General features: G+C 38.6%; 1 protein-coding gene and 1 long non-coding RNA gene across 15 annotated transcripts in view; one reads left to right on the plus strand and one right to left on the minus strand.

Annotated features, from left to right (window-relative positions):
• The window catches only part of ppfibp2b (PPFIA binding protein 2b), a 57,655-nt gene that overhangs the window by 20,439 nt on the left and 23,882 nt on the right, over positions 1–13,334 (minus strand). For 10 of the 14 annotated variants that reach the window (XM_066700467.1, XM_066700466.1, XM_066700464.1 and 7 more), the window contains 2 exons: positions 6,491–6,577; positions 5,222–5,335 (listed from right to left, as the gene is read on the minus strand). In XM_066700467.1, coding sequence (XP_066556564.1) covers positions 5,222–5,335; positions 6,491–6,577 — 201 coding nt within the window. Of the gene's footprint in view, positions 1–639; positions 853–5,221; positions 5,336–6,490; positions 6,578–10,531; positions 10,991–13,334 lie in introns of those variants that run through there. The other 4 variants (XM_066700465.1, XM_066700470.1, XM_066700469.1 and 1 more) reach the window with 3 other exon arrangements.
• Positions 1–13,334, plus strand: part of LOC136747556 (uncharacterized) — a 38,562-nt gene that overhangs the window by 9,996 nt on the left and 15,232 nt on the right. The gene's annotated exons all lie outside the window — the stretch shown is intronic.

Consider the following 13,334-nt stretch of genomic DNA (forward strand, 5'->3'; position numbering starts at 1 on the left):
CTGATTCATGCAAGCATACCCACACCTTCAGCAACTTGTTCTCACCCAAATCAAGTTCAAACACCAATGGATAACTGACTTATGCAACAGTGAACAAATATCCCAAATACAAAGGCCAAGCTGCACTTAAACTGACCTGAAGGGACCACACGCTATACAAAATATGCCACACCAGTGTTTTATAATAGGAGTTGAAATACTTCTGCAGACATTCAGTGTTTGAAACAGAAAGTGGAATACTTCTCTACGGTGAAATAATGCTTCAACTGTTTAGGTGACCATAGTTTGTGCTACAGCTAGTCCACAAATGAAAAATAACAGAATTGAGTAAGAACATGGCCTGTGCTATGCCAAATTAATCCACATAATCATTTAAAAGACAATACACCAATTTAATCCATAAGTGCAATACTACTTAGTAACAGCATCCACGTTAAGACCCTTCTTTTGACCACACACAGATATAAATGCGTTCTCTTAAATATTTAATCAGCTAGTACTACGTTTTTCTCAAAATTGAACATTTTGACTATACTTTGTACTTAAATTTAGTTTCCTTCAACCCCCCCCAACACACACACACACACACACACACACACACAGGAAGCTTAATAACCAACAAAACTGTGCTTATTGTACCTGCATGAAAGGAAACACGGATGAAACTGGAAGGTAGATCCTATCTCATTTTGCCAGTCTGTCAATAGTCCTTTTACCCAGCTAAAGATGTCCCAACTCTGTTCTCTCATTTTCATAGCTTAGAAGCGTCCCTGACTCAGAATTATGACTTTCAGACTGCGTTCAAAGTGCAGACGAGCAACTGGAAAGCTTGACAGTGAACTCTCATGCTTCTGAAACAGAAACTCTCACGAAGATGAAGGTGTGCCTGATCTTACAAAACAAAAGTACTGTTTACCTGCCCAGTCAGGCATGGTATCAGGAAGAGGCAGTGTCTTTATGGGGCTTTTGAGCAATCCTTACCTACTTAAAAAGTAAATTATCCCTGATATATCTCGATTGCAAAGGTAATGTACAAACCAGCTGACAGGAATTGTATTCAAGGAATTCTACCCCCAGACAATTAGTAAAGACATCCATTAAATTGTATATTTTTTCCTTTTGTATTTTAACTAATGTGAAATCCCCTGAGAGAGATTTATTAAGAATACTGTAGCAGAACACAGTCCTAATTAATTTCAAAACCAATGCAGAAGCCAAAGGGAGTGACATAAACAGTTTTACGCCTGAATGAAAATGATGGAATGAAAAACGTTCAACAGCATAAACAGAAATTCTTCTCCGAAACATTATTATTACTGGTTAAAAAAACAGCCCTCTTTTCAAAGCTGAGCCTTCAAGTGAGTAGTTCTAGTGAGAGACAGCAGAAAAATAATCTAGGATAAACCAATGCCAGGCCAAGTGTATATTAGTTCAGAAAAGATGGCCAGCTGATTTTCAGATTAGTTTATTTGTAGTTCTGTAAACAATTTCAAACTTGAAATGTCTCTTCTTGTGTTACCTCATCAGAGTCAGAATTTCCATGGGAAAAACTGACCACAAATACCATTGCTCTATAAAGTAGGGGAATTACACTTAATACTCCAGTCATTACATTTATCATTTTGATAGTTTCCTTCAACTCAACTAGGCACACGTATAAATACATCATTGCATACACACACCAGTTTGGGAAATAGTTACGTGGTAGTAATCCTTGATATGGATTTACATTAAAATACTGCCAAATGCCCTGTATCAATATCTTAATTTCCACAATGTTTTAACACTACTTGAATGATGCATATTATAGGCTAAACATAATGCATATATAATATATGTATACACACACACACAGTTGTTAATGTAGAAGTCTGTTCATTTGTTGTTTATGAGAAACAAAGGGTCGGCGTTTAGGTTTGGAAGGAGGGTAAAAAGCATGTGTTTGATACTTGACAGTGTATTTCTATTAAACACAAAGAAACTACTCTTCTACACATTTTTAACATTTAGAAGGAAATTGCATTTTGGGAAGTTTCACAGAAGCCATTTACTGTCACAAAGTCACGAACAGATTTCTATGAAAAAAAAAAAAAAAAAAGACTCTGGTCATTCCAGCAGCCCGGGGGCATCACTTATTAACCTGAAGAACCGGCCTGGACAAGTTTCACAGTCCTTCTAATGCAGACCTACTTAACAACACACAAATGAACAGTCTGAGTAAATAAAACGCAAGATGAAACCAGAAGATTAGTGCTCAACCTATACATGTAGGAGATATAACCCACAATGCGTGTGCAGTTATTGAGCAGGAGATGCATAGTGTTAAGTAAGGGGTAGTTAAGACAGCCCATCTGATCATTAATATTTGAAAACGAGATGATTTAAAATAAACTGCCAATTCCATCAACAAGTTAGTCCATAGTCAGATAAACAAATATTTAACATCCTTTATTGTACATGTTGCTTTGCTTGATCAAATTATTTTTTTATAATGCCTAGAAACATCCTACCCCAGACGTCTCGCATGTGAAATCTCTCGGATGATGTTTGTTCAGAGACGGTTAAGCAAACAGCAGGAAATGAAAATTAAACTGGAACATGATTATAAAGACATTCTTATTCCTGGCAAGTTATACTGCATATCACACGCGATAAAGGCACGTGACCCTGAAGTGACACTTTTCGGCTTTGGGATTTGCTTTAATGGCATGTTGCATAACGTACTGAAGCAAATGGCAGAGAGAATTTAATCAAATTAATGGGCATTCAACTCTGGCCTCGGAGAGCAATCTCACTGGGAAATCAGTGAGCACAGCAGCTTCAAGCAGCATGCCAATCACCCATTGCTTATAAGAGCTGAAGGAATTTAAACCTTAAGGTTGTCTTTTCACTGTTTTGTATTGTACAACAGTAATGTTATTAAAAAAATAAAAAAACAACAACGAACCCTACCAAAGATATTTATGAGAAATAACACGAGATTCCTTAGTGCTTCAGTCACCCACTGTGGTGCTGTGGCCCCCTCATTCGAGAGCACTCTACTAACCAACATGGTTGAAAATAATGACATCACCAGTTTTTGTGTGCTATTACACTACTTGTTATTTATCAAAAAAATTATCACATTGACTTGCACAAATTGATACTGGTTGATATTTATTATATGGCTGGTTGTTATTAGGATGCGGCAGTGGATGAAATGTTTGATCTGTTGATATTATGTTACCAGTGATATAATTACAATGTTGCTGGTTGGTACAAGTTCTTTGCCAGTTACTAAAGAGCAGTACAACCCATAGTTACTACCCACCCCAGAGCTCTAGACTGTGATTAAAGTGTTCACTAATCCCAAAACAAAACAAGTAACACTTTATTTGTTAGTTTGTTTTGTCCAGTCAGCAGTAGCATTAGGAGAGGTTTTTCTTATGCATAAAGAACCCACACACTTTGTAACTGTTAAATTGTATTGAGTAGCATAGATTTCAGGTTTGATATTCCACACCTCTATCTCAATCTACAGGCAGGGGTGGTGTCTGTAATGTCTTAGGGCTATTAACATTATAACCTTTAAATTCAAAGCCTGTCCTGACATTTTCCTGTGTATGTGGTGTCTGGTATTGTGAATAAAGGTTTTTATTTGGCATTTGAGTAATTGTTTCTTGTTTTGTACATCTCCTTCAGGTGCTTGATGAAGTAACTACTTCTGTCTGCCTTCAGACTTGTTCTTGTTTAGATGCTGCATACCTACTTTGTGAGTCAGCCTGTGGTTTTAACTTTAACCTTGGGAGCTTTGGCTTCTTGTTAACATTTCCCTTTCATGTTGGAATTTCTTCATGGAGGCCTTTATCAGTATTTTGCAAGTTTAATGTAATTTTTCTAAATGAATCTAATGTCAGTCCTTGCATTCTTTATAAAGTAGGTTACACTTGCCTTTAGCCTATTGTAACACATGTCATTGTAAGCTTCTTTGACAAGGTACTCCATAAAATACAACACAACAGTTTGATTTAATCAAGATAACGCGATGTTAGAGCCCACATGTCTGCATACCTCGGCTAAGCTGGGACCACAGACAGGTTTTAACTACAAACTAAACCACACAACAGCAAGCCAAGGGGAAGAGCCAGTTGTTGTTTTTAAAGTCTGTATTGACATAGCAGTGTTACAGTTAGGGTAATTCATAAGATGCAAATCAGGGAATAACTTTAGCATACTTTACATAAATGACCAAAATGTGTTAGTCATTCATTTAGCTCTTATACAGTACAGATTATCTGTCTAGATCCACATGTGCCCTATGTCACACTATGCATGCTGGATATCAAAAGTAACATAACACACATGCTTCTGAGAGAGAGGACTTTGCTACAGCCATTCTAGCAGGTGTTGCCAGCATCTCCCCTGGTAGAAATTTCAACAGGATCCTACAAGATCATTTAGGATCCCCACAGGATCTTGTTCAGGAACTTATACAATCTTGTAGGAACCTGCACCTCTGCTGATGTCTACAAGGTTGCAGTCAGCCATTAATCAAAGCAAAACAATGATTTATGTTAACTGTAAAGAAAGCAACCAACCTTGCAATACCAGGATACTAAACTTAGACTTGATTTACATACCCTAGTCCCTTGTGATATTGTGTGGGAACTAACTTAATTTACTTATTTATTTGAAGATATATGAACAATAAGGTAAACCTGTAAATCCAGACTGTGTTTATTACATTGAGTACTAAACTTAGCTTTTTAACTGCTTGGAAGATGAGCAAATATCATTTTTCTTTATTCTTTCATGTTGGTATATTTACATGTTTAATAAAGCTTACATTCTGTAAACTGTATTACTGACAGTTGAAAGCTGGAATTTAGGGTTAAATGGTAACTAGGGCAGTTTGAATTAGACCACACCCTCTATTATCAGTGAGCACCTTTGAGCAGAGAACAATTCCTCCAACAGTAAACAGCACTAAACAGCCGTTTCATTCATCTACTTGCTCACAACATGGACTCACAGTTTCACAGTTGTAAATATTTTATTCCCCCCTCCCCCCCTTCCCCTTCTAATGAACAAATGAATAAAAATAATAATAATCCAAACACAACTTTGGAAAGATTTACATCCAAGCCAACAAGTGGTCCTGTAAAAAAAAAAAAAAGTGTGTGTGTGTGTGTGGGGGGGGGGTCTGCACAAACCACTCACAGCCTGAGCACAGAGCCCTTACCTGTTGCAGCATTTCCTCTGTGGAGTTCAGTTTCTGATGGTGGTCATCTAAGGAAGTCTCCAGGTCTCGTATCTTCTCTCCTTGAGCCTCCACCTGGTCTGTGAGCACGCTCACCTGTCAGGGCAAACACAGCTCGCTCTCAGGCATGACTCAATGGCCCCCCATAAACCCACCCACACAGCCCTCCAGTGACCTCCCAGCCTGGGAAAATATGCTAATTCTCCCAGCAGGCTGTCTCTGCTTTGTTGGCTCTGTCTGCACAATCCTCTCCTCCTTTTAACTGTTATTCATCTTAAAACATTTAAGTTCTCCTCATTTTCAGATGAGTATACATTGAACAGCAAATGCTCTCGTTGGGAAAGTGTATCAAGCGGCAGCATGTCAATCGGCCCCTTTCACTTTGAAGTTTCCACCGTTCCACAACTCTGTGACCCACCGAAAGCTGGGAAAAGGGAAAGCAAACCACTCTGTGAAGGACTGTAGCCAATCGGCTCTGCGGTAGCTCAACACGAGGAAAGTTTCACCTATCGTCGGTGTCTTTCGGATGTGGTGAAAGAATGTGCTGCTGTGTATAAAAGGCATGTATTGGCACCTGACTGAGCATTTCTCTGGAGCTTTTCCAAGACCGGCAAGCTGTGACGTGAGTGAGGAAAGGCCTGGACAACTTTTTATTTTCTCTCTCTCCTCCCCACCAGCACAAGTCTATGCTTAGATAATTGGATCCATTTCATTTTACCAAAAGATTAACCAGGAGCAAATGAGGTGAATCATCTAGATTACAGTAACTATATGCTTTAACTACAAACCTGTGTGAAAAGGCAAATAAAGAAACGCTTGGGAACACTAAAAATGAGACTTGTAAAACGAGCGCATGCAGGGCTAATTTGGGCTTTGCTTGTTTGATTCATATTTACAGCTGTTGTACTTGAATCCCTCTGTAATGTAGCCTTTGTTGCATGTGGTGTATATAAAACTGTACCTCCCACACATATCTTCACTTTCAAATAGTCATGATATATAATACCCTGTGGTTTATATCTGGCAGGACAGTTGGGGCACCTGGACTTTCACAAGCGTGTATTAAATACCACTGCTCTTCAGTGTGCATTAAACAGAAGAGCAGGTGAACCAACTGGCAGTTACAAAATATAACTACATTTGTGAAGGGCAAATGTGTTAAACGCTTTGAAAATGCCATGAACCTCAAACAAAACCAGTGTTTCTTGCGCATTAGGAGAAAAAATAAAGATTGTGTGTCGGCAGACCCACCTGGAGAACCAATGACTCCTTATCGCCTTCTAATCGCGTCAGACGATCCTGATAGCTTTCATTGTTCACTGGAGACCGGAGATTTACCTGGACGGGGGAGAGAAAAGAAAGCAATGTTACGGTCATCTACACAATGACCGCAGCTACTGTATAGAGAGAGAGAGAGAGAGAGAGAGAGAGATCAGGAAAGGGATTTGTTGTTTATCATGTATTTATTCAGTGATCTTAAGAATAATCCAATGCTAATAACATGTGAATGGTTATAGAAATAAATAATAAAACAAACTAATCTGAGTAATCTAACAAAGTAAGCACTGTGTTGGGTTGGACTTTTATAAGAGCTTTAGTCTCCTAATCTTGTCATAAAGGTCTTAACTTGAAAGCTTTGTTGACTCAAAACAATACAGAGTGCCGTTGCTTTACGGCTCTTTAAGAGGGAGGCTGGCTTTGTTGAAAACCCCACCAGTTTTAAATGTGAAAGGCTTATTCGAAGGTGTAATCATGTGCATTTTCACACCTGGGTGAGGGTGGGTGATTAAGGCAAGCACTGTAACACTACTTCAATATCAAAAGCTTTTAAGTCGGCTACGGCGGTGTGGGTATTTTTGACAGGAGTATAAAGATTCAAGGACAATTTTAGGCATCTAGTGTTATTCTAGGTGTAAGGAAGCATTGGAACTACACACAAGAAATAAGAACAGCACATTTGATTTTGTACTAGCATTTAGAGATCAAACTAGAGTTAAGTTTTTGTTTGGGGTTTGGTTTCCCCAGTAAAACTGAACTTCCACAAGGGTTAGGTTTGTGTTTCTACTTGATCTACGAAGATGTATTGAGTTCCAGATTGGTTGTATCTGCTAGAGGTATTGGTGAGGGTTGTGATTCAGGCTATTGTGAGGGATATTAATGTGGTGGCTACCCTATGGGAGTAATATAATGGCATGTGAAATAATTTTGTTTGCAATTCAGAAAAACAAAGATAGACTAATTAATTTAGTATGTCTGTATTAACTGCTGATTTGAACAAAGGAAGTCTGAAAATATTAAAATGCACATAGATTAAAAAATATAATGGATTACACTATAAAAAGATTTCAAACTGGTTGGGTCATTCCTTAAATGATACCATATGATAAAACCTCCTGGACCACATCCTACTAAAGTGGGGAAGAACAGCACAGCTAGTTATGCTTCATATGTATTGCGATGATCCATCTTAAATGCTAAAATACATCAAAATGGAAATCATCAATTTTGTATATGCTGAAAAGGACTAGCGAGTGCAATTATCCCAAGACAGCCATGAAATTACCCAGTTTATTAAGATGTATAACTTTTGAGATCTTCAGTAGACGAACGGCATGATTCTCAGTCCTCTCTCAGCACCGCTTAAGGGTTACTAATCTAAAGCATGTCATGATATCTGCTGAGCAAAATTTGAGTGACACCTCATCATTAAAAATTAGTTGAGCCTGTCAGCAGTTTGCTTTGAAGCATATACGAAATGCTGCTGTCACATGAGATCATCCCTTTTAACAGGGGCAGAACATCTATTGGTGGCAGAAAGATTAGAAATGTCACTTGTCACTGCAAGGCTTGTGTAAGCGTTGTCTTGTTGGGAGACCCTTGATGAAGTATGCATTATCCTGTTTCAAAAATGGTAGCACCCATCACAAAGGATTTTTAAAATAAAAACAAATGAAAAATAATCTGAAGTGAATGTAAGGGTACGTGTCTGGAGCTTTGCATGTGGTCTTTTTATTTATAAACGTATCAAACAAAAGTGCGTATTACTCATTTAATATAATATACATTTTTACATTTCAAAAGATCACGGCTGGATGATGAAAATGTTTTTGGAACATTGCTCATTACATGTTGTGGATTTAAACAGCCATGTGCACATCTTAAGACATACAAAAATAGCCACTACGAGCATGACCTTAAACTTTGTTACATTGCATGATTTGAGTTATTTATTAATATTGATCCACATGCAAGATGCTACTTTTACAGCACTTGGGCCTATAACATTTATGCACATCGCATCAGACCAAGACAGCGATGATGATGAATGCATGCCCCTCACTGCAGTGCCAGCGTTGCCCTAACTCTGCCCCGGAGGGACAGTCTGCTCAGTTGATGGAAAAATTGCAAACCACGGTTTAACCTCTGTTTTAGAAAGTGCTTCTGCGATGCTCGATCCCAATCGCATCAAACCGAGTCTTCCTTTGCGGCGGCACAGTTCTCTCTAAGGTTGTCACAGGGCAGACGGGCAGTTCTAGTGTAGGATGAAAGTCAAAATTCTTGTCGTATCAGTTTTTATATAGTTTTGGGAGAGAGAACTTGAAAATAACTCCCGTAAGGCAGCAAGCCTGTCCATTGCCAAGGATGGATGAGGTGGTTGAATGTTTAACGCATAATCCACAAATCCATCTGCGAATGTGCCCTGGGTATGGATCTGAGCAAATCGCCCTGGCTAAGGCCATCTGTTAATGAATAAATAATAATGCCTTTTTAGATGAACACCAAAAAGGGGATGGGCTTTCTGGTGAAATGTGCTAAACATCAAGTGATTACATAAACAAACTTTCCTAACAGCATACAGTGTATAACTTTCGCTTTAACTGAGGGAATTCCTTCTCTGAGAGCACAGTGTTGTTTTTTTTGTTATCATGAAACTGAAAATTGAAAAAAGCTCTCAAATTCAATATTAAATTCAAGTTCCAAAACTGTTCTCTCTCCACCCCCCCATCCAGTGTCCCAATAAAGGAAATCACGTTCTCTCTCTTTCTCCTCTATTAATGTCCGCCTGTTAACAATGTGCATCTTTAGAGGCTGTGGAGCAGCACATGAGCTGTGAGAGGAGAACGAACAAAATCTGAAACCATAGAGGCCCTGCTTTCTGATGCGAGGCAACCCACAAGCAATGGAATTTCCCATAACCCATTAGGGTCTCTGTTTCTGAAAATACTTAAAGGGATATGGATATATTTTTTCTATTATTATTATTACTGGTGATCTTAAATTGTTTTAACAACCCATAATACCAAATGAAGGAACAATAAATCATAGCTACAAATTAAATTACACCAATAATTAAGCTCAAAACAGCACTGACAAATGTTTGAAAACTAAAACTGAAAAAAGTCTCATTAATCGTCACATTTTTCAATAGTCATCTCCTAACAGATTAAAGAGAACATCCCGTGTATACAGTTACACCTACGCATATTCCTGCTTCCTCTGCATTGACTCCGAGACGATGAAGTACCACCTCTTGACCCGGACCAAATACCTGTCACATGCTCTGGTTACTGACACCCCTGCATACATTTGCTTTTTTGGTTTTCTGATAATCATTTAACAATGAAAATTAAATACATTTCAATATTTGCTTTTAATATTTAAGATATTTTGATTTGATAATACTCTGGTCATAAATGGTCTAAATCTATTTTTTAAGTGTTTACTTTAAAGCTCTTCACATGCTGAAGTACATGTCATCCCTAAAAAAGTAGATGCAATCTTCACACACAGTAACCTATACGAGCACAGACCTAGCTGTCACTGTATAATAAAGGCTAATTGTTTTGTTACGGTTATCGCAAGGCGTCTAGTGTAATGCCTGACTTCATTATAATACATTCATAAAGATGGAGAAATTAAACCTCACCCATTAGCACACCTTCAAAAGTCCAGATTAATTTTAAAATAAAAATAACTGAAACATTCGCATGGATGATGTATTCCTGGTATTTGATTGCAGGCTGGGTTACAATAGGCTACTAGCTTTTCTATGTGCAGTCTTTATGGGGGTTTCTGCATTTTCAGACACACACACACAAAATCTCACGAGAAAGACAGATGATCTTTGTCCCTGTGTGCTCTGTACAAAATTAGATTCTAGTGAAATACTTGGCGAAGGGATGCGTTTCATACAGTCCTGTTTTTGGACATGAAAATAAGCTTACTGTTAGAACATAATAGCTGGATAACTTCTGACAAGCAAAATAAAGTATTGGATAATGTTGTACTTACCTTTTTAAGCCACGTAAAATGCTTGTAAAAATCAATATTACTGTCCATGCTGCAGGCCCATTATTGCCTTAACTTTGCTTAAGTCTAGAGTAACTTTTTCTTGGCACGAGATAAAGAGCTGGTCTGGAGCACTCAAGTTACTTTGTACTACTGCTTGGAAAGATCCTCGGCTCTATTTATTCCACGGATTCTTTCCTCTGCACCTCGGCGTGCTTCGTACTCCCTCCTGACGCAAAGCAGCAACTGTAAAAACCCAGAACCGAATGTGTCCTCCGGTTCAAGCTACTGAGCATCTGGTTTTAAGTGCAAAACACAAAGCTAAGTGACAAGCTCTAATATCAGGCTGCAGACTTTGAAAATAAATCATGCCAGCTGGCTTCTTTCGAGGAGCTGCTCCTAATAAACTGAAGTTTTAATACAAGTCTAAACTTAGCAGCGTTTTAGGTGCTGGTTGTTGGAAACTAAGGAGAAGAAAACAACTCCAGCATGCATTCTGTTCACAAGATAGATCCATTAATCAGGAGGACTGCTCTGGCTCTCAGTTTAAACACTGGCTGGAAGTCATTATCCAAAGACCTTGTTTCCTGTTGAAGTTTAGTTACTATTCTGCATGGCACACACATCCCCCACAGTTTGCTCCTCTTGAGGGAGGATGCCTAAAACAATCTGCTTTACACACATTTCAAAAGAAACAAAAGGAGCTTATTTCAATTAAAAAAGGGTTTGCATACGAGTAACGAGTAGCGAGTCTTATGTCTTGCACCGGAAACAGCTATTAATTTATATTGCTCCACACAAACCGATGAATGCTACACTAAAACAAGACCTGTCACTCTGAACACAGCCAATGACAGAATGAGCGAAGTGTGAGAAGCCGTGCAATGGGAAACTAGTTACAATCTCTTGGATTTTCCTGTCAGTAAGCTTCAACCTTGGCATGAGCAGCATTTCCCCAGATCCCCATTACATTCTCAAATTCCTCTTGGTGTGGAGGGTAGTTTCTGAGGAGAACCGCCTCGGAGCTACTGAGTCAAGCTTCTCATCTAGGATTCTTGTTGATGTGGAAATAAACTTCTAAAGCCTCTAAACTTCTATAAATTGAAGATAAAAAAACGGGGAATTGTGGGTATTTAGGTTTAATTGACTATATGGGACGTAACGATCCCTGTATTCATGCCTCGGATAAATAGTTTGGAAAAACAGTGGTGTTGTGGCAGTACTTTCTATAAAGCAGTTCAACAGGTGTGGGCCTTGAATATAATCTAAACCAGGATCACACAAAGGCTTGCACACTGTGTAAAGTGACCTTTGTGAGACAACCTCCATTTCTGGACATCCTTGCTTGGTTTTGTTAGACTGTAGGAGAAGAAAAAATTTACACTGCGTCACTTTTTGAAATGAAACCATTTAAAGAGCAGATCTGAGTGACTGTGAACGTGTTCCTAATATGTCTCTGGCACAGGATCACACTGTGCCCACACCTGTTTTGTGACCCAGTCAGCTGCTGGATGCAATCCTGACCTGCTCTAGGCAAGATGTGGCTGATCATTCGGTATCCTCTGGCATTCAATACTGTTTACAGAATGCACCTTCAAAACTTTCAGTCAACCTACCTGAAAAACGAGGTTATGGTTTTCCAAGTAACTGTGCAGAGCAACTGCTAGCTATTTAGAGGAACTAATGAAGGATACATACTCATGCTGTTAGTGCCCTGTAGTTTATAAAAGTGGCCACAATTATAACATTTTCATGAAAAAGATGCCTGTATTTAAACTATTTCCATGCCATTTGATGATTTCCATGCTTCCAATTCTGCTTCAGAATTCATACGGCAAGAAAGTCAAAAAACAAGAGAGAAAAACATTTTTCTTCAGTTCCCTCAACTTTCCCAAAAATATCTCGGGCACTGACCAAAGAAGCTCGTGTCTTTGATCCAATTCTTGGCCAGAGGGACATTTTTGCTGTTGTTGTGAAGTTCTGTGGTGAACGAGACCCCTGGGGTATGGAATGTGGTTATACACACAGCACATGGTCTATATGTGGAAACAAACTCCCTTTCGTCAGTTGCTTAGACTCGACAACAGGTTGTTAACTCGCGCACGTTAACGCAGCTGTCAAGTCTCAGAAACCTTCGATTCACAGAGTTGCAGTGCTGAAGGAAAGAGCAACAATTCTGAAGGTGGTCAGGTTCTAAACACAAAGGAAAAGATAAATGGGTACAGCATCTACATCTATCTTCCATTTTGTTGATTATCCTTTAGGAAACTTCACAAAGCATCCCCGTCTCTATTTTATTTATTTATTTTAAATAACAATCTAAGCATACTCTTTACATTGTATATGTAAAGGTTCTGGCCACCTTAAAAACTTTTTCATTTAAAACTGAATGCAATGCGTTACCGGAATATGTATTTTCATTGGAAAGCACTACACAATGTCACACTTGCTATGCACCACTGACATGCATCTTCAAAAGCTCTTGGATGCTGAAAATGTATATGAAAATACAAACCCACATATGGGTTGAAAACTCTACATTTTAAGGTTAACAGATTGAAACTTACACGTTAGATATTTGTTTTCTGTTTTTTTCCAGTGGTACGGTTCTCTCTCCCTCCCGCAAGCTGAACATCAAAGAGTAGCAGAAATAAACTGACACAGACACTGAAGACACTTAAACAGTAACAGCTGCTTACAAAAAAGGCTGCTTTCATTGCATTAAAAGTCAGAGCAGTCAAAGATGCTCTGCCTTAGCAGTAAGTCAGACCCACTTAATGACCCATTAAACCCCCATTCTCCAAAT

The sequence above is a fragment of the Amia ocellicauda genome, chromosome 4, assembly GCF_036373705.1.
Source record: "Amia ocellicauda isolate fAmiCal2 chromosome 4, fAmiCal2.hap1, whole genome shotgun sequence".
Classification (NCBI taxonomy): Eukaryota; Metazoa; Chordata; class Actinopteri; order Amiiformes; family Amiidae; genus Amia; species Amia ocellicauda.